This window comes from Leuresthes tenuis, unplaced genomic scaffold, assembly GCF_036924035.1.
Source record: "Leuresthes tenuis unplaced genomic scaffold, fLeuTen1.0.hap1 SCAF_3, whole genome shotgun sequence".
NCBI classification, from domain to species: Eukaryota; Metazoa; Chordata; class Actinopteri; order Atheriniformes; family Atherinopsidae; genus Leuresthes; species Leuresthes tenuis.
This window is the reverse complement of record NW_027325357.1, coordinates 13,028,242-13,054,224: the sequence shown is the minus strand read 5'-3', so window position 1 is coordinate 13,054,224 and position 25,983 is coordinate 13,028,242. Positions and strand designations below refer to the sequence as shown.

General features: G+C 38.5%; 1 protein-coding gene across 12 annotated transcripts in view; it reads right to left on the bottom strand.

The window, feature by feature from the left end:
- Nucleotides 1-25,983, bottom strand: part of atp2b2 (ATPase plasma membrane Ca2+ transporting 2) — a 125,949-nt gene that overhangs the window by 61,938 nt on the left and 38,028 nt on the right. For 7 of the 12 annotated variants that reach the window (XM_072381892.1, XM_072381881.1, XM_072381888.1 and 4 more), the window contains exon 1: nt 5,872-6,936. In XM_072381892.1, coding sequence (XP_072237993.1) covers nt 5,872-6,070 — 199 coding nt within the window. In that variant the 5' untranslated portion in view covers nt 6,071-6,936. Of the gene's footprint in view, nt 1-5,871; nt 6,937-22,745; nt 22,929-25,983 lie in introns of those variants that run through there. The other 5 variants (XM_072381883.1, XM_072381884.1, XM_072381882.1 and 2 more) reach the window with 4 other exon arrangements.

Genomic DNA, 25,983 nt, shown 5'->3' with positions numbered 1-25,983 from the left:
CTCTTATATTTTTCATCAAGGATCCTGATATTTAATTGATCATCAGTTGAAAGTCCCATGCTCATGTCTGAACACTGTGGTACTCTATAGGCAGAATGAATTGCATTTGCACTTTTAGAGCAATGCAAGCCTGAAATAGTTTGACTAAATTTCTGTGGGCTGAGGAAGAGAAGAAAAAAAGATAGTTATGACACATAAGGTGGAGGTGTTAGTACTATTAAGCTGTGAGCTGCACCAACACCATCAGTGCCTGCACTATGCAGATGATTACATGAAGATTTACAGTGCAGTTAAGGTTACTGTCTGGTAACTTTTTTGGACTTTTATATACCTGAAACAGGGTTGTCATGATAGTAGAATTTCAAACCTGATAAAAAATATCCATGAAAATAATTAATACTATATCTGATAAAATGTTAGATAGCCAAAGAGAAAAGGCTCATATTTATTTAAGCTCAATATTTAGTCTTTTTTCGGGTTGAAAATACATGCAGCACTTGCAATGTAAAGTAAGTTTAAACCTGGCGACACCCCTCAGCCCAACGTTGTGTTGTCAACTAGCATTTGTGTGTTTAGTTGCTAGTTAAAGAAAAAGATGTGCGCCTACGTGTCTGCAGCAGTGCAGTGAGAAGTTCTGTGTCAGCTGCAGGAGGTGAAGATGACACTTTAGGAAGTGATATTGCTACAAACAAGTATCCAATACTACTTTGGAGTATCTAAAAATAATTATTTCGACAAACCTATTTTGGAAGCGAAGGTGATGTTGAGGAAAACTTGTACTGATGTGCATTCACACACATTGTTATTCTACTTTCCTGCAGAGGTGTGGAGAAGTATTCTCCTACTCTTCACAATATCAAAGACTCTAGGAAACAGCTATACTTTTAGACCTATTTTACAATTCCGCGTTCCTTGCAGAGGAGGACCTTCCAATGGATTGTAACTCTTAGCTGTATCTTGAGAAAACAGGCGTACCATCAGCTGTGGCTCGACAGCTTTGTTTCCAACCCAAGGAAGACTTGTGCTATTCACTTACTGGTTGCTGGACAAACAGACTAACTTTTTACCTCAAAGTCACAGTAAGAAGACAACACATGTGTAACTACATCCTGTGTGCAGGTATACACTACAAGAAACCAGGCTATAATAAGTAAAGTGAAGAATAAGAGGAAAATAATCCTGGAGAGTCAACATTTCCCTAAAACATAGATAATGATTGATCCGATTAGTTTATTGCTACAGTTGCTGTCATGTGCTCAGTGTATCCATTATGTCCCATACTCTAGTTGCCTCCACTCTTTTTATATATTTTTAATTACACTGATTGGAAATTATTTTCTTATCAAATTAATTAGAAAACTGACTTTCAAACCTTTTTAGTGTTAATGCAGGTTTATACATCGTAGCACCACTGTAGTAATCTTGAAGTTGCTTCATCTGAATGCTTGTTGTCAAGAGTGCAACCTTTTTGCTGGTTGTATTTCTAGACTTACATAGCCCCTATACATTTATCCTTCATAATGTGCTGTGGCTATTCATGAACTGTTAGAATCAAGTCTAAGAGCTGGTATAGGAAACATTATACAGTAGAAGGTCAGCCATGCTCACGGCCTCTTACCCCTGGGACACGTGGACATTACACGACGCATGATGACAGCAAGCATTACTGTGATCATATTTCAAGGTTAACATATGTTCTGTAGAGCAAACACTCAACAGACAAAGGGAACCCACAAGCTACAGACATAGAATCATTAGGGCACTGTTCTTGTGAGATAAAAATATTTACCTAACTAGAAAAACAAGTAGTAATGAGAGAAGGTCACCCTTCTTGTTCGTGAAGACTTTAAGCAAAACAAACTAAGTTCTTCAAACCTAAAGGAAAATATTTGTCATATAAATATGATATGCAATTACCTTAGTTAGCAAAACAGAGTTTTGCACAAAATATGCTCCAGACCTCACTATCAATCGCTGTTGCCCTGCATGTCTGTACGTGCGCCTGTGAGTTTTAAACTTGACACCTGTATTGTTGGGTCCTCAAGGAAGTAAAGAGCACAGTGTCAAGTTGTGGGGATGAGAGTTTTACATAGTTTGGCAAAATGCTGTAATGAGATTTCATAATGGCCAGAACAAGATTGGATCAACCAGAGTGATGCTGCACTTTTTCTGCTTTTCATTCAAAACAGTTCTTATAGATGTAGTCTTCACCAAACTGTAACAGGTGTATGCAGACTATTCTCACATTTATGATGTAACACTGTGTTGTTTTGTCAGGACACATTGGCATCAATACAGAATCAAGCCTTTACCTTAAGGATCAGGTGGATAATCATTGCTCTATTTCCACATCGTTATCTGATGTGCTGGAATAGTGACTTGTGTTAAGATTGCAGCCAAACTTCTATCTTTTTTTTTTTTTAAAGCTAACCAAGTTGTTTTGTTACCAAACAGCAAATAAAACCAAAAATGAAAACCAAAATCTAGTAAAATGGACAGAGAAAAGAACAGTCTGTGACTATAAAAACCACAGTCAGTACCAACAAGAGTGGAGCTTCCTTTTGCGTCATATAATGTCCTAAAACAATATCATTTTTATCAAGAGTGTTTTCAGTTTTACTACTTAAGTGCAATAGTGTGTAAGCCTTGTGTACGAATTGTGCTCTACAAATAAACTTGCCTTGCCTAAGCATCAAGTTGTTTAACTGCAAACATGAAATTATGAGTTAATTGCTTGTATGTATTGTAAATAAAACATAAGCCAGCTGGAAAATAAAAGACTGTAGATGCCTTAGTGCGGTCACTGCTAATATGTCTGTTTAGTTGAATACAAATAATAATTGTTACTCTGGTTGATTTCCATCTACATCAGCAACATCTGAGGTGGAATTACTTTCTACTGAAGAAAAGGAAAAAGTTTCCTATTTCCCTCATTTCAAAGCATTTACGTCACACCTGTGTCTGAGTGTGAGCGTGTGTCTGTGTATGTTTTGCGCGCGTGTGTTTTGCGACATTTCAGCACACGTGTATGTGCTGAAATGTCACTCACTCATACACAAACACACACTCTCACACTCGCAAAGCTACAAGCAGCAATTGGTCCTTAACAGGCTCATGCTGCACAGGCACTGTATTAGTTTTGCTAAATGTCACACATACAAAAACAGGAGCAAAACCAGAGTTACATTTTCAAATTGTGACTTAAATTTCACATGCAAATTTTTGCAAATGGACAAGCAAATGGGTATATACTAGTATACACCGACCTTGGTCTTTAATGGCACACACACATTGGCCTTGCCATGCTTTGATTAATGCTAACATAATTATCAAACTTACCTCACATAGATTAGTTTTGTTAACTGATTACTCAATTTACACAATCAAGATAATTAAGCAGTAATGTAGAGTAAAAAATAAAGTAAAATATTGGCCAAAAAAATAAATTTCCTCAAAACAGAAAGTATGTTGATGAGAATCACTTGATGTTTTTATTTATAAGCTTTAATTACTGCAATTCTAATTTCATTGCCAGTCTGCAGGCTGTGATCCTGGGTTAATGATCAGCACACTAATAAAACATAATGTTTGAATATCTAATCAGGATGCTCATGACAATAGGAAAATTAAATCATAATTTTATGTCACTTATGATAATTTCATTGCTAGTTTAAATTCTGTTTCATTTCAGTATTGCTGTTATAGTGCAAGCATTGTCTCACACAGATGTTGTAATTATGGTGATGAGCAATAGTCACTGCTTCTGCACTAGCAGGCACACAGTTTGCAGCTAAACAAAAGTTAATGATATGTCAAATTTTGAGCAAAGTCTGAAGGAATTCAATGTGAGAGAAAAAACAACCAATGTAGTACTGATTACAAACTCTTTCTAGTTTTGAGTGGAAACCACATTCGATACATTCTCCTCTAATTTCTATGAAACTATTGCTACGTACCCTCCTACTTTTTCTTATTCACAGCATCAAAGTCAATCCTAAGCACCTCTTCAGTGTCCTGACCCAGGAGAATCAGCATTGCCCTGAACAATGTTTCACAATTTCATGGTGCCAACCCAGGAGAACCTATCCAAGTGTTGCGGCTCTCTTCTGTTCCCTGGGAACAGAGTTGTACTGTCAGCACCAGCAGTCTTCTCTCCTATCTCAAATGAAACAGGCTGTACACCAAGCAGCTCAATACCATCCTTTCCAGGAAACTAAGCAGCAGCCTGACAACCTATCTAGTCCCTAAATGATTCATACCTGCAGGCTACCTGAGTAAAATGCTATCTATTCAATGCATTTTGTTACTTACAAGGCAGTCCATGCATAAATCCATCCTTGGATACTGTGCAAGGAACCATGCCACTGTGAAAACTGGAGAGTAAGAGCCAGTAATCTATCTGAGTCAGTGTTCAGTGTTCAGCTACACTCTTGTTCTATTCAGTCACATTTTGATCGATTTGTTTTGTACTTTATTTTTTACTTTGTTATTTCCACCAAGGATGTTATGGGATTGATGTGGTTTGTTTGTTTGTTAGCAGGATTACTTAAAAAGTAATGACAGAATTTTCAGAAAAGAAAATGACTATGGGTGGGGAAATTTCTCACTTAGAGGTGATTCACTTTTGATGCTGATCGAGATGCAGACCTGGATCCAGGAATCCTTTATCCAGCCTTGATGGAGGTGTTCAGTGTCCCACTGCTCTTGTTCAACATTTATGATAAGGAAGATTCTCATAATCTACTTAGTCTGCTCTGCTGTGGCCTCACCAAGAGCCAACATCAGGAAGATAGGGAATTAAATATTATTTGACTATCAGTCTATAAGGTTAGTTATAGGCTAATAGTCATGGATATCTGTGATGTCACAGAGGTGACTTTACATGAATAATGAGTAATAATTTAACGTCAAGGGAGGTTCATAAATTCAACTCTAAAGTTTCTGCGCATTGATGTAGCTATTAGACAGGTCAATTTTGTCTGTTCACTAGGGACTACACAACAGAAAATCCAGCCAACCTTAACACAACATAATAAAGAGTAAGTAGGACATTTAAATAACAAGTGCATATGCACCTAATTGAATATCCCAAAGGAAATTTAATCGCAAAGCTATGGTAGGTAAGTAAATGCACAGAGGAGGAATTTTGTTATAGCTGACAAGGCTTCTTTTCATGAGTGAAAAAGGAAAATAGTGCTAGAATATAATCATTCTACCCTATGTCCTTAGAATAAAAAAATGATTTTCAAACTGCACAAAATAAATAATTACAATTTTCAACACATGTTAAATTGATAATGAAGAAACAGAAATGTACGAGTTTTTCACTTTCTCATTCCAATCATTTTCAGTCTGCATTTGCAAATGCCACAGCACATCCCACATGGAGAAGACCTCCACCGTGTTGCACCAGCGACCTGCCATGTAATAAATCTGTAGCTGACTGGCTGAACAGGGGAAGATGAAAATGGGTGGGATTCTTTTGCAAGGGATGGGGTGTGAGGTGGGTAAAACTGTTCAGAGATTTCTTTGCGTACCAAAATCGTCTGCCTCTTGCTGGGCGGCACATAATTTTCATATCTCTTCAAACGGGATCCCCCTCCCCTCCTGTGTTATTCGGATACTGTGCTTTTCCTCAGTTGCTTTACAGCATTTCTGCTTGTCTGTACTTTCAACATAGAGTTCCGAATAAAAAGAAGGTGTACCAATTAAATGATAATCCATACGTAAATCAACAGAAAATTAAGTGAAAACCTACAATCATCTGCATGTTCAGAAAATACATACATTCCTCAATCCTGCATAGAACACACATCAGTAGATGCATTGTCACACTCCCATGCACGATCAGAGTAAATTATGGGGACTTACCTTCAGTGGGTGAGGTTTTCAGTCGTTTGCACAGTCCCTCTACTCCCCCGTAGTCCTCTTGGAGCTTTACCACTGCCTCTGTGCTGCGCAGCTCCATCAACGAGCGGAGCTCCATGACCGAGCAGCCGTAGCCTGCCGCATGGTTGCCCTCGTTTCTTTGGTTCTTGGCATAAAAATCACTGTTGGACATGTCCCCCATGATGTCAGCTAGTCAAGTCAGTTAGATTAGTGTTTGTTATTGCTTATAGAACAAAAAGCTTGCAAAAACAGCTCAGTCTCATCCAAAAAAAAAAATCCAAAATAGATTTCAAGCTGGCAAAAATGATACCTCTTGTGGGTAAAGTAAACAGATAAAGAGATTAAAAGGGGGGAAAATCCAAGGGGAAAAAATAATAAGAAGTTTCTGCTTCAGGAAAGAAAGATTTCAGCAGACAAAAAACCATCCAGGAAAAGAAATAGAAGAGGAGGAAAGAGAGCAACAGAGCGGGGTAGAAAAGGGGATGACGAATCACAAGTGGGGAGCATCCAGGTAAGCGCTGGACAGCCCCAGTGGTTAGGTCCTGAGACAGGCAGTAATGGTGGTTTCAGGTCCTGTTGGTCTCAGGCTCACCACGGCTGCAGTCCAGACCCACTCCATGTGTGGCTTCCCATTACTGCTATTCTGCTCTTGCCTCTGCTGCCTCTACATGGTGGTCTTCCCCATCACTGCTACAGAGAAACAGGGAGAGAGAGAGAGGGAACAAAGTCATGAGATGAATTCAAAGAGGATGGTGAGGGAGGAGCAGGGAGAAACACAGAAAGCGAGCACAGGAATGAGCGTTGCGTTCTCAGGACAGGGACGAATGCAGCAGTAGATGGTGCACGTCTGAATGACAGCCTCCCCTGGCTGCTGCAGTAACTGTGCCTTTGCTGTCTCTATCTACTGCTGCTGCTGGTGCTACTGGTGCTGCTAACCTCATTCTGAGTACACACACAGACAGAGAGAGAGCAAGGATATGAAAGAGGAGGAGAGATAAGACTGCTCCTTCCTGGTGCAGAGCAGAGAGGAGTTGTGCACGGGCGGGAGGCTGGGGCTGCTCTGACGACAAAGCGGAGAGGCAGAACGTAACGCTGCAATGTCATGGGGAGGATGGGCTGAGCTGCGAACCCACCACTGCTATCTCACCAGCAAGAAAGCTACCACTGCTCCCTTCAGTCAGTGACCTCTCCTGTGCAGTCACTCTAAATCAGTGGCACATTTCACACTTGTTTCCTTGTAATGTTTTGTATTCATGAATTCCCTTCAAGTCTGCTGCCCTTTCCTACTGCAAATAAATTTTTTTCCAGAAAATACATAGATTGCAATTCACTGTGCAAAGGTATTTCAAAGTCTGTAACCAGTTTACATAAATCTTTTTAAGGCAATTCCTCTAAATTCTAGTGTTCTACTTTTTTTCCATCAGGAACAATTCACATGAAAAGCTAAAAACCAAGTAATTTTCTAGATTCTGTTTATAAAGAGATCATAGTTTAATGAAGAAATATTTCAGGCTTTTGAAGACAGCTGGCGCACTTGTGAATATTCTTTTGTGACTGAGGATCAAAACAAACATCAGTGCCCAGACTATAATTAATAAGTAACAGAGTGCTATGGTGTACTTTGTTGTTTTTAATAGTTTCTGGACCACAATAAATGCCTAAAACATTGGTAAATCAGGCACACATTTATTCCAAGCCTTTGCTGGAAATTTGAGCAATTATAGAACACGGACAATCTTATCCTTTAGGTTCCTTTATTTCTCACTATCTAACCTCTTCCACATAAATATGTAATCCCATATTGATCTGTCTTCAATAATTTCAATGAGCGTCCTCATTTTTAATGAGTTACATCAATGACTCGGCCTATACCATGCTTATCACCTCCTGCACCAGATGATTTGAAGGTTCATCATTAATATTATCATCCAAAGTAAGCCTTTGCCTCACAGCTGCCCTTTATCTCCACCCACCCACACAGAGGGGAACCTGGAATCAAAGCACCCTACTTTTGTGTTCTGCTGAACCCTGCAGTGACTGTACTGTCTTTCCATCATCTGTAAATAATAGGTGATGTTTTCTCAAAGCCAAAATGTTGCAATAGCCAAATATGCTTTACATGTTTAAATAATACATTAGATCAAAGATCAAAATAAGTCAGAATTAAAACACTAAAATCATCTTATCATAAAATGTGTGATACTGTCTATTCAAACATAAGATTTATGCACACCTGTCAAATTTTTACATAAAACATCAAGTTTGAAGAAATCTGACATTTTCAATATGTAAACACTTGGTAACATTAACATTGCCTACTGATAAATAGCACACCATAATGACATTATCATTACATCACAAATGGACAATAATTTCCAGCGGGAGTTATAGATAAAATGCAAATACCATTGGGAATGACAAGTAGAGCAAGTCTCATCCTAACACATGGCATCCAAAGTCTGGTTCTCTTTGCTATTTGTTATCATCTTGGCAAGATCCAAAGTACCCTCAAAGGCCTAAAAAATGTAGTGGATGTTTATGAATCTCTCAAAGGACATCCAAGTATCTCCAGATTTTTCTAAAATAAATCATTCTACTATTGAATATAGAATTTTTTCTACTGTAGGCACAGATTAAAACTCAGTCTCAATTTGCTCTGCTACATTGGAAAACTGGGTTGCATGTAGTTGTTTATTCTATTAACTCTGCACTGCATCAAAAAATGCTTGAGGACATGTAATTTTCCAGAGAAAATAAATGAATAAATGATGTACCTGCTTGTTTAAAAGACAGATTTGATAAGGTCACATGTACAGAAGTACATTATTACTCAAAATGTTACATAATAAGACCACTGCCAGAGCTTAAAAGAAACTTTCATCAGCAACAGCCGATATACAGTGTTTAAAGTAATCTTTTTCTACTGGCATTAATTAAGCCCCTAAAAAGTCATCACTGTTCATTATTAAACATAATACTTGAATGTAACAACTCATTTTGTATGCATGGATCTGTGAAAATGCAAATTGGTCCATGACTATCTCGTTCGCCCACCTGCATCTGGAGTGTACCTGGCTCACCTTCGACTCTGCTCAAAACTGGAAAGCTACTATAAGCAGCACAGTGGCAAGTTGTAATATTCGACTGTTCACGTTAAAAAAAAATCAAATTGATTCTGAAGAGGAGGAACAAATTCAGGGCCACCTATAAGTAGATAATCCAATGGTAATGTATCGCTCTCTGCAATGTTAGAAATGCAGATGTAAAAGATCATTTATCAAACAGCTTATAATGTGTTGCTAATGTTAGATAAACTTTGTCCCCAATTATCAGATTTGACCCACTCAGCTCAAACAGGTTTGGTCCGCAGATTTGTATGGTATGTCACCCGGGCTTTCAGTATCCTTTTACTTTATTTTTTTACACGGTCATTGGTTCTAAGGCAAGCATATTCAGTTGCAGCCTGCTAACTTCACTTATACATCTTCTGTCATGATCATGATAAATCATTTCAACAGGGTTAAAACTTTTATTTACTCTGGAGGTACAGTATTTAGCTACGGAGGGTAACATAATACAAAAAGCAGTTTCTGTGCACTTGTTAGCCTGTTTGGATGTAGTGATGACAGCAGACAAAGTGACTCTGAGGTAGTGGACATGTGCAGATTATTTGAACTGGTGGAAAGCACTTCAGCCAGAATAAATCAGCACGGTGTCCAGTTGCGGATATCAAGTGTGTTGTTACAGAAGGTACTAGTACCAGATACAGCTGCATGCTTAGAAACAGCAGGGCACAAACTCATCACAGCAGGATGGTAAGAGAGTCTGCCAACATGTGAATGCACATCTATAGAAAGGAGGCACTTTGCAACTCCGCAGGATATAGTCCAGTCTGTTAATGAGCTCCAGTGCTTCCTGAAGTCAAAAAAGTGACAGTGACACTGGGACACAATATCCCAAAGAAAAGTTAGCGTTAGTATTTTTGTAAAGCTGATTAAAAAGAGTGATTAAAACGTTCCCACAAAGGCTAATACATAGTTTTCAGATTTTCTTTGTCTTTTTACAAGCTATTGATTAAAATAACAATGATGGAAGGCTTTGGATGGTTTCACAATTTCTTAAAAAAGAATGGCATCAGGCTAGACTTTATCTTCTGCCGTTTTTCTCCAACCTTTGATGTTTGATGCTGTCCCCTCTTTTGCCTGCCAATCAGGTCCAATCAATGTTGGCGGTACTTTCTGCATGCCAAGGCAGACATCTGTGCCGACCAGATCCTCCAAAGCCGTCAAATGAAAGCAAACAAATCCTCTCCCAGAAAACTGTGTGTATTTGTGTCTGTGTGCGAATGTGTGTAATTGAAATTGGCTGAGTAGAGAAACTACATCACACAGGTACTGTAATTGTCTGTCGCACCAGATGGACTAACTGCAAGAGACACAAACATAGCCACCATTTTTGCTAGTATATGTTTAGTGTACAAAGAACATTGATTTTATATCTCACTTTTTTACATGATCAATAAATACCTCTGAAAGCTTTTCAAAATAAAAAAACAAGGCTTAGTTTATGTAAATGTAGGATTTACAGAGAGTTGTTAAATCATAGTCATAGTCGTTAAATATCTAAGCTGGCATATCACAAAAGCACAGATCGTTCCACGCATTACCAGTACATGAAGACCAATATTGCTAATGAATACAACAGACAAAAATTAATAAAAATATAAAACATACTTAAATGCGAAGAGGCCTTACTTGACTACTGATCAACGCAAACCTCTTAATCTGTTCATAATAGGATCTGACATCTCATCTAGAGGTAGTTACTGTCTTGCATATGCATGCACACAATCAACATAGCTGCAAGTGGAGATGTTGGTGATGTTTTGTTTGCCTTTGGTGATGAAACCCAACAAAAACCTCAGATTCTACTGCACCTATAACTACAACCCCAGATCCTGCATATTAAATTATATGTCTATATGTTTTCCAACTAATCTCTGTATTTACTTGTTGCTTTCCTTTCCATCAGTTTGTGACTAAAACCTCTCCTGCTCCCATTGGTCTGCCTACCTGCCAGTTCATCTGCATAATCGTTGGTATGGTCCCAATGACTTGACAGTGAGTAATGAGCAACATCTGAACAAACAGTCAAGGAGAAGGTGCACATTTTGTAATAATGAACAACTTCTTATCTAAAATGCATTACACACTTAATGGGGCTTTATGAACTCAACACCATATGGGATCCACATTAAAATGTGAAGCTCAATGGCCAGATGCTAACACCAAAAAAATAAATAAAAAATCTTGTGCATATCTTGTGTGTGCTATTTTATGGCTCACTATATTTCTAACTAGGTTTTTCTATGTACTGCATTGTGCTTTGTCTGCTGGGTCTCTCCTGTTCTGCTTTGTGGTTTATATAGAACAACAGTTAATCATGAAACTGTGCTCTTATAATTGCTTCTTTCTCCTTGATTTAAAGTTCTTGGGAAGTGGACAGCGTGTTGCCCTCCACAAGCCATGTGAAGCTGTGCTCATTCCCCATGTGTCTGTCTCCAAATGTCCTTCAGCACAGTGAGGCAGAGCTGAGGTATGAGCTGTGCCCACTGCATCATCACCGCCTGCATCACAGACATACAGCCCCCCCTGCCTGTGACAAAACAAAGTGCAGAGATCTCTGTACACCTGCATGCCTCTCAATATCATAATATAATTTGACAGGTGTACAATGATAAAAATCAGTGTTATAACTTATTTAATTTAAAAATGTATTCAAAAACAGATAATTTTCAAGCTGTCCATATGAGAGGCAACAATTACAAGAGCGCATTATGATGTGACACATACTCATACAGCACCACAAACTACAGCCTCAAAGAACAAAATCAACATCTTACTTTCACAGTCTTCAAAATTTTACAGTATAAACGTCCTAAGTGTGGAATTTAGTGGTTTTGTTGGGATAGTACTGAATAGCAATTGTCCAGAGTATAGTGTTCAAACCATGTGTATTGTACAATCAACAAGGTCAGTGATTTGTTGATGTGTCAGTCAATAATGGCACTGATAACCTGTCACAATTTAAAAGGCAGATAATATTAAAATTAAGATCTAATTTGTGCATGGTTAAATTGTGTTTAAGCGGATGCGTATTTTAGTGCTGCATAAAAAAATCTTAACAAGCTTAATGGCCTCCAAAACTGTTACACGAGTGTATAATCTGCATTATGCTCGCAGTTTTTAGCAGAAATACCTAAATAAAATGTGAAAATAAAATATGTTATCAAAATAAAAATTCCAGTTCTGTTAAGGAACAAAAATATTAAATATAAACTGAGTAGCAGAGACATTTGCACTATGCTAAGGGAATCCCTAAATACGTAGTATATTAGATAGCAGCTGCATTGCAGTACTGTACGACATATCCAAGTTCACACAGCGAGAAAGAGAGAGAGACATGTTAACTGAGCTGAACTGTTATATAACAACCACATGGAGATTCTCCTCTCCACCACCATCAGTGCTATTTAATTGGGTTGAAACCAGCTGTCATGTTAACAAAGTGCAGCATGGAGTGTGACGAAGAAAGGGATTATTTTGGTAACCAATGCAAGAGCTCAAAAAAGATTGCAGCACCCTGAAACAGAGAGGAAAAAGGTAGAGCAATGAGTCACACAAAGGCTGAGAGACAGACACGCACATGGAAATACATACTTGTGTGATATGCCTATGTATGCTTACAGATTGTGAAGGTATTCTGAAGTCAAGCGTTCAGCCAATCAATTTTTGAACCTACAGAAGTTGCTGCGTATCACTGCAGGTGTTTAGACACAGAAGCAAAAGTGGGGGAGCTGGTGATAACAACCTCCAAGTGTAGAATGACTGGCTTGGAGGGAAGGGGGCCAGACACTAATTGATATAAGTCTTTGCCCAAATGGAACCCAACTTTTGGCATCTTTGTCGTACCTGATTATTATCTTATTTGGTGCCACTGTGGGCAGCTCCATCACTCCACCACCCAACTTTCACTCGACTCTTTTTGCTTTCCTTACTTTTTCACACTGCCGTTTCACTGTAACTGTCTGTACTCTGTTTGCAGTGCAATACCTTTCCATAACAGTGATTAATTCTTTGATCCTGTGCAGTAAATAAAATGTTTCCTTATTTAGATAAAAGTCATACTGATTTTGTTTCATGGGAGACCCTGTTTTAGATGTATTTAGTGAAAGAGTGGCATTATACAAAAGCTACAGGTAGAAAATGGAGATATGGCTATGTAGAGATAAATCAAACCTGCAGAAACAATAACCCAATTATTAATATACAAGAAAAAATAAATATATATATATTTTGTAATTAATCATTGTAATTGAAAAATAAGCAAATCCCACTGCTGCCAGTGTGAAATGTTCTTATAACAAATTGTCACATAAGTTTCCTTAATTGTATTGTAGATGCTGGTGCTTTAGCAAGCTGTTTGACTCTGTAGGAGATCATCCTGTGAATAAGTAGCAGTTCCTCTATCTGCCAATTAATTTTCCTATCAAACAAGACTCCCTGCTGGACTGGCCTCAAGCATGGTATGTAGTTATCAATCATTGTGTGTATGAACTCAGAGAAGTGGAGCCATGGTAAACTGTAAGACAGGATAAGGAAAACAACTATTTTCTGTTTTAAACAAACGTGAGCACTAATATCCTGTTGTTCAGAGAATATTTTTCTGATCAAGAAAGACAAATGTTGGTGTTGAGAGAATAAAATAAATAGTAGCTGTGATGATATTGATTTAAGATGGCATTTGACACTTAATGCAGAAGAATGTCATTTTTGTAGTACTATCACATACCCCTGTCCATTAAATTAAAACAGAAGTTAAAAGTCATCTTTTTATCTTGTTTAACAAATCATTTTAATGTCATTATCTTATGTCAGTCTTTCCAATCAGTGTGGTGGTGGTCATTTTTGGAAATAATTCCCTCATTAAGTAGATATCAGTCCTCGGAGAGGTACAGTAAATGTTGGGAAATGACTGGCTTGGTTGGCTGGCCTAATCTATGCCAGTTTTGCTGTTTGTTGGGTTGTTATAATCAGTTTATGTTTCTAGAGTAGAGAGTCTTGGCACTGATTGTCATAATACAAGAATTTACTGGCTACACTGGAAGTCCCAAAACGCTGGTTGTAGGCCCCAGACAGTAACTCATCAGACAATAACTAGTGTTCCCAGTCTGCCTGCTAAAAGGCATCATGTTTGTATCATCACGTAACCACAAATATTCTCTCTGAGTGACAAACAAAGGATTATTCCATTCTATTTTATTCTGTTCGCAATATGTTAATGCCAGCACAGAGCTATGCTTAATTGGTAAATGGACTGTACTTAAATAGTTATTTTCTAGTTTAGTTCAAAGTGCTTTTACACAACAACCCCACATGCACACACACCCTCATACAGCACATCTTAGTGTTACAGGTTACACAATGCTTTTTTTAATATATCACATATATTAATAGACCAATGAATACAATGGTGGGCAACATGGGGTTCAATGTCTTGCCCAAGGACACCAACATGTTGTCTAGGGAAGCCGGGAGTCAAACTACCGATCTTGCGATTGGCAAACGACTGCTCTTCATCCTGAGCAACAACCCCTTAAAAAGCTGCCAGTCTTGCTGTATATTCTAAATCTTGCTTCTTAATTAAAGGTTAATTTAAACAGTATTACCCATATCTGGGATACATGACTGTAGTATCAAATGAGCTGAGTCAGCACCACTAGAATAATGATATCAGACTTTTGAGTCTGACAGACATAGACTCAAAACAACTAAGAAAAAATATATCGAGAAGTCTACCTGTTCACATGTCTTTTATTCAAACAACTAATCTAAAGCCGTTTGAGCTTCTTGCTCCCATTGAGCTGTTATCCACTTGACCCAAACCAAACATAGTAGAACGCCTTTTTATTCTGTTTCAAACTAGATCTACTACCTTAGAGGAACATTGCATTAAACAAGTCAATGGCACATTCTGATGGGAATTTTACTAATCCACACTCAGTATGACATATGGTGCAGTCCAATTGTAATATGGCTGACATAATTGAATGATATATTTTTTACGATTACTCAAGATGGTTTCTAAGAAAGAAAGGGCCTGCAAAGCACACTAAGTCATCATCTGTTTTGTGGTCAAATGCTCCAGGCTTTTGTGTCATGAGGAAGATAATGTGTTTTGTCTTGTAAGTTAATGTTTTAGGATAGATCTCTGACATAATGGTATACCTAAGGTTCTGACAATTTATGTGAGCAAGTGCATGTACATTTTCTGTAAAAACTAATTATCTCGGCCTAAGTCTGGCATATACACAATCATTTATAGGAAAAGTGGCCTTTGTGTCTCATGTCAAGGGTTAATTCATTTCAGTCATGTTTCAGGTATGTTTTTTTTTTTGGTTTTTTTTGTAGCTGAAAAAAAATGCTGCATTTCCACAGAGGTTACCTACAGTATGCACTGATGAGGCAAAGAAGAGAGCTTCAGCAATGCTCTCACCTTTGTAAATGTCACTGAAAAGAAATTCTGCTCAGTCATGAGATTATAGGCAACAGCCCACACAGTTACATAAACTTGTGGTTTCGGGCCACTTTCAGAAATGACTTGGATGTCATGAGACTTACTTCCACTTGTCACTACATCTACACTGAATATGTACTAACTTTTGAGTAACAAAACCCAGTTGTTAAAAGCAAACTGAGTTTTATCCCAGTCTTCCAACAATTTTTTTTCCTGTGGGCCAGAATCCTCACTTTATATTTCTCATCTATTTCTAGATTTTTAAGCAAATCCGGCCAGAATGTCAAAATGCGCATGTCTGGTCAAGATAAGAAAGGAGAGGTTCATGCATTGCTGTAAACAAAACAAATCCATTCCCCAAAATGGAATCAAACTAATCCAAGTCTCTGATCATCTTAGAATATGTAAACCCACTTTAAGACAAGCAGCAACCAGCCCTTAAAACAAAGTGTTACATTTGATGACACCATCCTGTCATTTTGCTTCTTTGAGTTAATCAGATACTCAATTTTGCCAAACCTGTAAGAAAGATGATCAAACAAACACACTTCTGCTGTGCTGCATTATATCTGGGAGCAAAGTAGAGAATGTGGTCTTCTAAAACATAATCATAATCATACACTGTCTTAAAAAAGTGAGGAGCCAAGTCACAAATTCTGTATGGTCTCCTCGGCTTGACAGAACATTTGGTGACCCCGTGTCCTGGGATCTACTGTTGCTATGCCACATGTATGTTTGTGGCTAAGGCTATGTGGACCACGCTCAAAAGGAGATCTGCACTGCTTGTTTCAATGAGAGGTTTATACAGGGAATCTATCTCTGGGAATGAATCTGATGCAAACACGCTGGACCACTTTGACTTCCCCACACCAACTACTGCTGCTCCGTGAAGAACCTTTAAGGGCTCTCATGCACACAACTGACGCCAAGAACAAGTAGCAATGGCAGAACACCCTGCTGTGTCTCCTCACATCATGCTCCTGAACCCACGACAAAGACAACCCTCAACTGCAAACTCGGACATATAATTTATGAATGCACATGTAGACACAACTTTGTCTTGCAGAATGGAGCAGTTTGATTATGATGAATAATTAAATCCATACAGTCTTCAAGTCTATTTGACAAGCATTGACAAGAAATGATTTTGTAGTTTGTACAAAGATGTGGAACTGGTCTCTTGTTTTTAAGTAGTCTCAGATCTCCTTTCTTTGGAAGCAGTGTCAGAACCGCTCTTGTGCAGCTCAGAGGTACCATCTTTCCTATTATAGTCAAGGACCTCTTAGAGAATTCCAAAGATCGTTCAATTCCTGAAGTTGTACCGCATCTGAGCTGTCAGACAGCAGAAGAGATCTCTTTATTATTTTTTATGTTTTTGGAAAGATTTTATTTGCCTTCTTGTGATTTTATGTAGCTGTAAAGCACTTTCAATTGCCTTATGTACGAATTGTGCTCTACAAATAAACTTGCCTTGCCGTAAAGGAAAGCAAGGCCTCCACACATTCTTCCTGTGCTTCATTCGACTTGGGTAGCCCTTTAGGATAGGATCTATACAGTTAACATCACAGTCCTGCACCAAAACGGTAATTGTAGAACTGTATGGTTATCTCCTAATCTCTGCTGGATTAGCTGTTGTGTTTCCATCAGGAATCTTGGAATGTGTCATTAGGTTATGATCTCTGATTTTGTTCTTTAACAACTGAATCTCTCTCTCAGGTTTCTTCAACACAACTTCTCTTTGGGTTTATTGCATGTTTGGTATATTTCTGACAGTAGATCTTGATCTGTGTCTTACCCTCTTCCCACCATTGAGCTAATGTTTTAAAGGGAACTATTCCTATCATAGTGTGATAAAACACTATGAAAATCAGTTAGAAGTAAAGCTTTGAATTTCCAAAACGACCCAAACACCACTCAAAACCTCCACATGCTCGTCTACCACTGTGCACTCACCAGATGAGATGAGATGAGATCAGATCAGATCAGATCAACCTCTGCTACTGGATGACACTGACATTTCCCACATTGGGTGACACTAACAAATACCTTTCAAATACTAAACATACATGAACAGTCTGAGTGCTTACTTAAGGATATGTCTGATGTGGGGAGCCTACAGCGAATAATCAAAACAATCTTTGATTTTTTTACCCCTTTGCCTCAATAAAAAAACAACAAACCATTGTAGTCAAAGCACAACACATTGTATACATTGATGTCTTCAAAAATATACAGCCTCATGCATTTTGTATTTGACTTTGCACAAATTCAGTATCATAAATGGTTTCAGACAAGTTGAGATTTAATGTTTTTTTAAATCTTTAATGCTCAAAATTGCAGGTTAATTTGTGGCAACTTTGCCAATGTTGCAATCCAAAGCAGGCTGAGTCTGATCCAAATACTTACAATAAATGACCAAACATCGACAAGAATTAGTCTTTACAATGACTGAGGGTGGTCAAAGACTAAAGTCGAATGTTGGTAGAACAAGTGTTTCTCTATCATTCAACCACTGTGTGTCAGCAAGAAAAGGTTCAAAAGTAAAGGCATACATGCAAATTATGTTATGGAACTTTCATCAGTCTACTACAAGCAAACATTATTTTACTTTTTATTCAGATATACTACACAGAAATAAAAAAGCAGGATTATGTATTTTCATCAACTAGCATCAAAACCTGCTAACATGGACACAAACATGATGTGTTCACTGAGTTAGGTATTAACTTTTAAGAGAAAAATGAAGGATTTTGAGAAAGTTATAGACTTGTAGGTAATCTATTTTGTGATGATGTTTGCAGTTATTTTCTTGAGAGATGACCTTACTTGTAAGCAAATGGTAGAGATGATTCGATAAATGTAATGACTGAGACAGCCACTGGGGAAAACTGTCAAGACATCATCACATCCACATGCTTGCTTTCTCTTTTAACATCTTCTTTGCCTGCTTACCTCCGATGGGCCTGCCTACCTCTATGCTTACCAGTGGTTTATTATGAAATAATGAAGTCTTCCTGCATGGGAACATTTACAGCTGCTAGGATTCTATGTTGTAAGGACAATGACAAATGAAAGAGTGGAGCTGTCATCTGTAAACAAACTGTCTGATGATGCCACCCATCATAGAAGCTAAAACAAAAGAAATCAAAATGTCTAGTTTGAGGTAATTTGTGCTTTTGTTTTGAGAGATGATTAATCATTTTAGACCCAAGAAGAAAAGGACTGATTCTGCTGTTAAAGTTGTCACTGAAAAATAGGATACAAAGTACAGGGCACAACTCTTCCTGCTGTGAGGTCACTGGAAAGCAGAGCAATAATAATAATAATAATAATAATAATAAAGTGTTCCTTGTTCCAGATGAGTCTGTGGGACTTGTGAGGAAGTTACTGGTCTGATTAAATTCAAAATATACAGAGGAGAGGAGGGTTAACTCTAATTCCTAACCCAAACTAATCAAGACAAATTAATGCTGGCAATTTATTTGCAAAGAGCAGCTTTTTGTTTTCTTTTTTTTTTTAAACAGGGTCAAGATGTATGTAGAGATGCACCAACTGACCAGTGGGCGCCTGAAATTTGCTCATCAGCTTCAGACATAGCTGATTCCCAAATTTACAGTAGAGTCGCAGGGTGGTCCAGGTTATGCAAGTAGTGACTCATTCTGCAACACTGTATCATAAAAACATATGCATGCTAACATTGCATGTACATTACTCAACATGATAGACAACATGGAACTATTGTTCAATTCATACATGAGATAAATGTATAGAGAGCGAGCAGAGGTGTAACTCCCTCAGGTGCATGACATGAACTGGACCTGCTTCACAAATTCAAACTTACTGGATCAATTATTCATACGTAAATGAAACAGACTATTATCAAAAGGAGTCATGCTCCATGCTGGTCATGTAGCACTGGTCTCTATGTGCTGCAGAGATGACATGACTTAGCAGGGAGACTCGCAACTGCAACACCATAAAGCATTTGGTACTTCTTGTGCTCAAGTAGAATAAACTGCAATTCACACCTACTGACTGCAACCAAAATGTGAATACCACTATTTTTTGAGTGCATAAGTTAAACTTTTGCTCAGTTGCACTGGAGCAGGCTACTTTCATGCCAAAATGATGCAGGTTGCACTGAGCTGGGTAATGTGGTTGAAGGTGTTTTTTTTTTTCTCTATGGCTCTAGCACTCTGTCTCTACATCTCTACTCTCACTAGTTGCACAGTGTTTGCTGATCGTGAAACTTTTAAACTGTGACCATGTTCCAAAAACAATTTTTTCTGTAGCTCATTATTCAAAAGTCAAAATAAGGAGCTATAAAAGAGGACACTGAAAGAGCAGGAGATGCAACTCTTCTAAGTTGTGACTTAGATGATGAGATCGGAGGCTGAAGGGAAGAAAGAGGCGAGTTCTGTGGCCACAAAGAAGCTGTGGTTGCAGTATCCAGGCATCTCTAACAAAGATCAAGTTTGAAACTTTAAGATGAATTGCATAGCTCAATTATTCACTTGAACTAATTAGTCCCTCCCCACTTCTTTTTAGAGGTTATTTGAAGGAATTACTCATACAGGGAGGTAGACAAATTATGAAAAAGGATGTTCTAATGTTCTAATCTAATGTTTTGTTTTGTTTCTAATGATGAATAATGATAATGAAAAATGCTTTAATTATAGTGACCTAACGTTTAGAATTGAGGGATTAAAAATCCATCTCACATTAATGGACTTTTGCCGAATAAGTAAATGTAGCTGAAAAAAAGGAAAACAAACAAAAAAAAGTAAAAAATATGAACATTTTCAAGGATTTAGACAAGCCCTTGCATATGATGACTCTAATTACCTGAACTAATACACACTCTGTGCCGTCAAATTCTGACTTAATGGCTGACTTTAACTAAACGTTCTCCCACCTGACTGCACTGTCAGTCTCAACTGGCTTGAAATGCATACACCTTACTTTTCAACCCATGTTATCAGCACTTACTGTTTAAGGTGCATTCCATGAGCCTTTTTAGTCATAAAACTTCATTCATTGTCATATAACATGGAAAACAGGACGACTAAATTCCAGAAGAAGAAATAAAGTACATTAAGAAGAATTATCCTTGTGAGTGTATGGCATGTGACTTCCAACAAGCTTTAAAAGCTATACAGCTTGCTGTATGACCGACCACCCCTTATCATTAGAGACTGAGGATCATGTAATGTTTCCTTATGAAATAACTTCTGTCTTCCCTCGACATCTTTACTGCCCTCCAAGCTTTCTACAGTTACTTTAATTTTGGATAAATTCAGAATAAAAACTGTATGTCAACTCCCTGCCAATCTTATAACTAACTTGTTCATCTCAACTGCAAACTCAATCCTCTCGCTCTCCTCTCATTCTCTATTCTTTCCTCTGTGCTTGACAATTACTCCAATGGTACAGAATAGTGAATGTAATTAATTTACATAGCACTCTTCAAGTGATATCGATCCCTCTGAACAAATCCCACTACTAGGAGCAGTCATTCATTCACATACAAATTAATGCATTACTTCTTAAAATCTCTATACATAGAGAGGATTTGTCTGTCAAGCACATATTCACACACCTCAAAGCAAATCGGGGAAATTTGTGGGGTTCAGTGTCTAAGACGCTTTTGACATAGGGGATAAAACCCACCAAGACTAAAAAGAAGAATAAATTCAAATCAGAACCAATAATGATATAAACGACCATGATCCATCATTTTGTTACTTTCATCTGTGAAAAAGAAAGAAAGAAAAAGACCCTAATATAATCTGACAACACCTGTTTTTTGTGACAAGGATCAATATTTTTTTTCAGGGTAAAATGACCGTCAAGTTTTCTTTACCTCTGCGACTTGTCGCTATACTGCACAGAAGGTGGTGATGACACAGCAAAAATGAATGCAGTGCACCACTCTTGACAATCTGAAATATGACAGAGCGGAGCATGGTACAAACCTTCTCTGGAGGTCCTTTGAATTAAGAACTTCAGGTAGTGGCTTAACTTTGTCTTTTCAAGAGAAATGTGTTTTAGTGAACAACCGATACTTCAAAACAACCACAGCTGACATGTTTTACTCTTTTTGTCTGATTATCTAATTCCCTTCCTCTATTTCTAATCTGTGCACCCAGCTGTGTGATCATCTTGTCATACAAGCTTTGTGTACTTTAGTGAGGAATATAAAGAGAAAGCATAAGAAAATAAAGGACACAGGATTTGGGGTAAAAGAGAACTGATACTGTCTCTGAGCTGTCTCGCTTATCTTGGTGCAGTGGAGTTGATGTTTGAGGTCACACAGTCCCAGCCCCAAAAGAGGCACAATAAATTTCATCTGTCTTATGAAATGTGGTGGAATCACTGACCAGTCGACTGGCTAAGTGAGTGCATGAACAACTTTGTGGGTAGCTATATAAATGACTGAATGAACACATTTCTGGGGGGGGGAGGTTTGCACACACTCACTAACTGGCTGTCGGTATGTGTGACTGACAAGTTATCGAAACAGACAATGAGCTATTAACCCTGTCACACAGCTGCTGTGACGATCATTGAATCCATCAGACAAGCAAGAAAACAACTAACCAGCCACTGACTATAATCTGCAACAGTCAGGCAACCACATAAGGAAAGCTGACACCAAACAGATCAAGGAGGAGAGATGATAATGTTCCCTACCAATTCAGTCACCGTGCCAGATAGTCAGTTGGCTAATGCAGCAAAGACAGCAAACATACATGATAAGCTATGGCAGAGAAACCTGCTGCTGTGCCAGAACCAGTCAGTAAGTGTGACAGAGAGGAGAGACTGCAGACTTCATCAACTAACAGATGACCTGTTTAAACCATCTTCATTTAGAAAAATTAGAAGACATTGGGATCTGATTTCTCCTAACAATCAACATATTTAAACACACAGCCCAGACATAGACAGGATTTATAATACATTATTATCTGTAAAAGTAGATAACTGCTACTGCTTTATACAGCGTATCGTACTTGTGTAGACAGATCATGTACAGAGATCAAACACATCGTCCAACTGCTACATATCACCTGTTCCTGACCCGCACTGGATGCAGTTACAGGGCAACAGTATTAGTCACGTTGTACACAAATCATAGACACACATTGTACAATCTGTACAATTTGGAGCCTCCCAACATGCAGGTGATTTACGCCAACAGAATCAAAAACAGCTAATGAAATCAGGAGACACAGATAAGCTGTTGAATGACATTGTACACAAAGACAAAGCATACTTACATCGCAGAGAGGTTATCACCACCAGCACCGTGACGTGAAAATCCTCTCACCTTAAATGATGTTGCAACGGCACATGCAGCAGGGGACTGGCCACCACCGCGGCGTGCTGTTTGTGTATGTGTGTGTGTGAGTGAGTGAGTGTAGGTGTGCGTGTGTGTGTGGAGACTCACTAAGCTGCACTCTCACTGCTATTGCCTCAGCTGGGGCTGTCTCAATGCACAGCCTGTACCATGTCGGCAGCCAGCAGGGGTGGGCGTGAGTATCGGTGTGTATGCATGAATAGTGTGGCACAGAAGAGGCTGCTCTTCACTTGAAAGGCTTTCGTCTGACTGGATAGGATAAACACTGATAGATGGAACGATAAATTGATGGACTAACTGATGAGCATGGAGGGTTGGCAGCATGAAAATTCAAAGAGAGAAGGAAACAGCTATGAAATCGAATGTGTTTCTCTACATCTTTATTTCCCTGTGACTCCCTCTTACTCCTTCTCGTTGACATTTTGAGCCAAAGAGAAGGGCAGGGGGTCCTCTGAATTCATGCATGCAAGCTAACAGCACCCATGATTGCAGAAGGAGGAGAGATGGTGGAATTAAAAGGCAAGAGGAATAGACAAAGTAGATGAAAGATGTAAGATGACAGGAAAGATGTTCTGAAGCAGCATAGGTAAAAGAGGCAGGAGGAAAGTGTAGGAAAGAGGTTAGAAAAGGAAGAGCAAATTAAGTAAATCTAGATGACAGTAAAGACATCAATAAGAATACAAGATGTGGAGGTAAATAAGAAGAAAAAAGAGAGGAAAGAAGAGGAGAAGGAGAAGGAAAAAGGATAGTTACTTTCAAGGACATGTGTCCTCATCCTGTTCATTCTTGAGTTCTTAAGATTTGGATTCCCAAACTAAACATCAAAACTGAAAAAAATTAATAAAAAAAAATAGCATACAGCACATCCCAGTGAACATAATGGTGGCAGGACATGATGCCTCTGTGTGCTTGTGTGTGTGTTACTGACTCATTCATCTCTCACATGCATACACAAACACACCAGTTCTGCCCCAACCAGTCATCTGGCTATCCAGCAAGCCAGCCACGACATGAGAGCATAACAGCTTTGTGTCATGTTGCCGTCAAGTCACTATCACACATCTCATCGTGTCACAGCTTGTAGGGAGAGAAGAGCAGGAGGAGAGGAGCGAGAGGCTCACTGTGTCAAACTGCTGCCCCCTTACGCGCCTATCTGTTTTTTTTTTCCTTTATTTCCTTTGTGTTTTATTTAGTTTTTTTTTTCTCCTGTTGTGTAACAGGTGTATTATGTAAAAATTACTTGCTGGACAACACCAGAATCACATGCAGCAATCTCCCAGTTCAGGGTATTCCCATTAGGATAAATACATGTTAAACAGCACTGAGTTTAGCACATGCAAGCTTTGGCTGAGACAGCAGATACATTACACAAAAAAGTGAGTACTTTTTTTGATAAGTACTTACTTACTTTAGCTATGTAAGTAAGTACTTAAATAAGTACTTACATAGCTAAAGTAATGTAGATATCTTGGTTTTGACAACACTTGCTCCAATAGTTCCTGTTGACAGGGAGTCTGTTTGTTCAGTGTTCAGAATGATATTTGTAACAAAGAAGAAAAGCTAAATGATTAGCTACCCCATTGATAACGTTGCTGTCTGGATGGATCTTAATATGTATACATAAACAACATATGTTGAAATGAGCACTAGTATGATTTAATACAGTTAGACAAAAAGGATTCAAAGCAACAGTTTAACCCACTATGAAAGCATGACCAGGAGGGACAGTTGCCACGGCAGTTTCAGCAGAAGAGCTTTGCTTTCCAGGACTAGGACAGACTTTTAAATGCTGAAAACTGAGAAAGTTTGCACTGAAATTGATTTTAGTTTCTCTACAGTGATTCAGTTTAGTAAAGAAAACTATGGTGGCATAAGCAGAGAGGAGGGAAGAGACGGGGAGCAGTGATGGGGATCAGAAACAGGCCCTGAATATCAATGCAGCATGTCTAAGAAAGTCAGGGCTGCAGTGCACCAAAAACAGGGAACCTGGGAAACTGAGCACAAGAGCACAGTAGCATCACAGGCAAACAAAGCATGAGCAAGGCCAGTATATCCCATGCTATCTAATACCATCATGCTCCATTCATTTTAATCATAACACATCATGACCTCTCATTGTCTGAATTTCCTGCTCAACTGAATTTGTAATACTATTTCATTTGTTAACCCAGATTCAGGAATGCTGCTTTATAGCCTTTTTGTAAAAAAAATAAAAAATATAATGTCATGCACCTTTTTGGGATAACCTGCACTTACTTTGTTAACATGATAATCAAGTATCTCCCGACTCAAGTACTGCCGACATGTTTTCACTGAGAAGAAAACACTTTATTTAGCTTGAGAAGAAGTTTTGTCACACATCTTAATTAAAGAACAGTCATTCAAGAAGACAATTAGACACACTGGTAAACTGCTCTTTGTGTCCTCTTCCTTCCCTTCCATAAAATCGCCATTTCCTTCCAAGAGGGATCTGTTAACCCATAAATGGCCATGTTTACCTCAGGTCAAGCAGACATCCCATATCCTCGTTACCAGCCACCAGCCAATAACCATTAACTTTATTAATTGCGGAAGCTTCATACCATCTCCTGAGTGCTGTTGTAAAATGAGACCACGCACTGTGCTGTGTGTGGGCATGCACACAAGCATGCAGTTAATGAGATGACTCCCAAAGGTATCTAACCTTTCTCTGTGAGAGGTCACCATCACTCACACCCTCCCTTATCTGATTTGTTACTCACACTCTGCCAACTCGTTGTAATGATAATCTCAGTAAGTTAAGAGAAGTGAAAGTGCTGAGCCAGTTACAAAATCATATGATGAGAGTTTGAGATTTAACAGTCAAAGTGCCACTTTCACAACATGACAGAAACAATACTAATGCTTTGACTTCATTAAGAATCATGGATTGTGAATTACACAGATCTAAGTGTAGTTTTGAAGTTCCATAAAGAAAGCCATGTCATTAGCATGAATTCATTACATTCATTAGGTTGTAAAATACATAAATGATCTATTGCACCTCCATCACATACATACATCTATTTTTTTATACCCCCTTAATCAAACTTAGGGTCGCAGGGGGGGCTGGAGCCTATCCCAGCTGTCATTGGGCGAGAGGCAGGGTACACCCTGGACAGGTCAGGTCCATCAAAGGG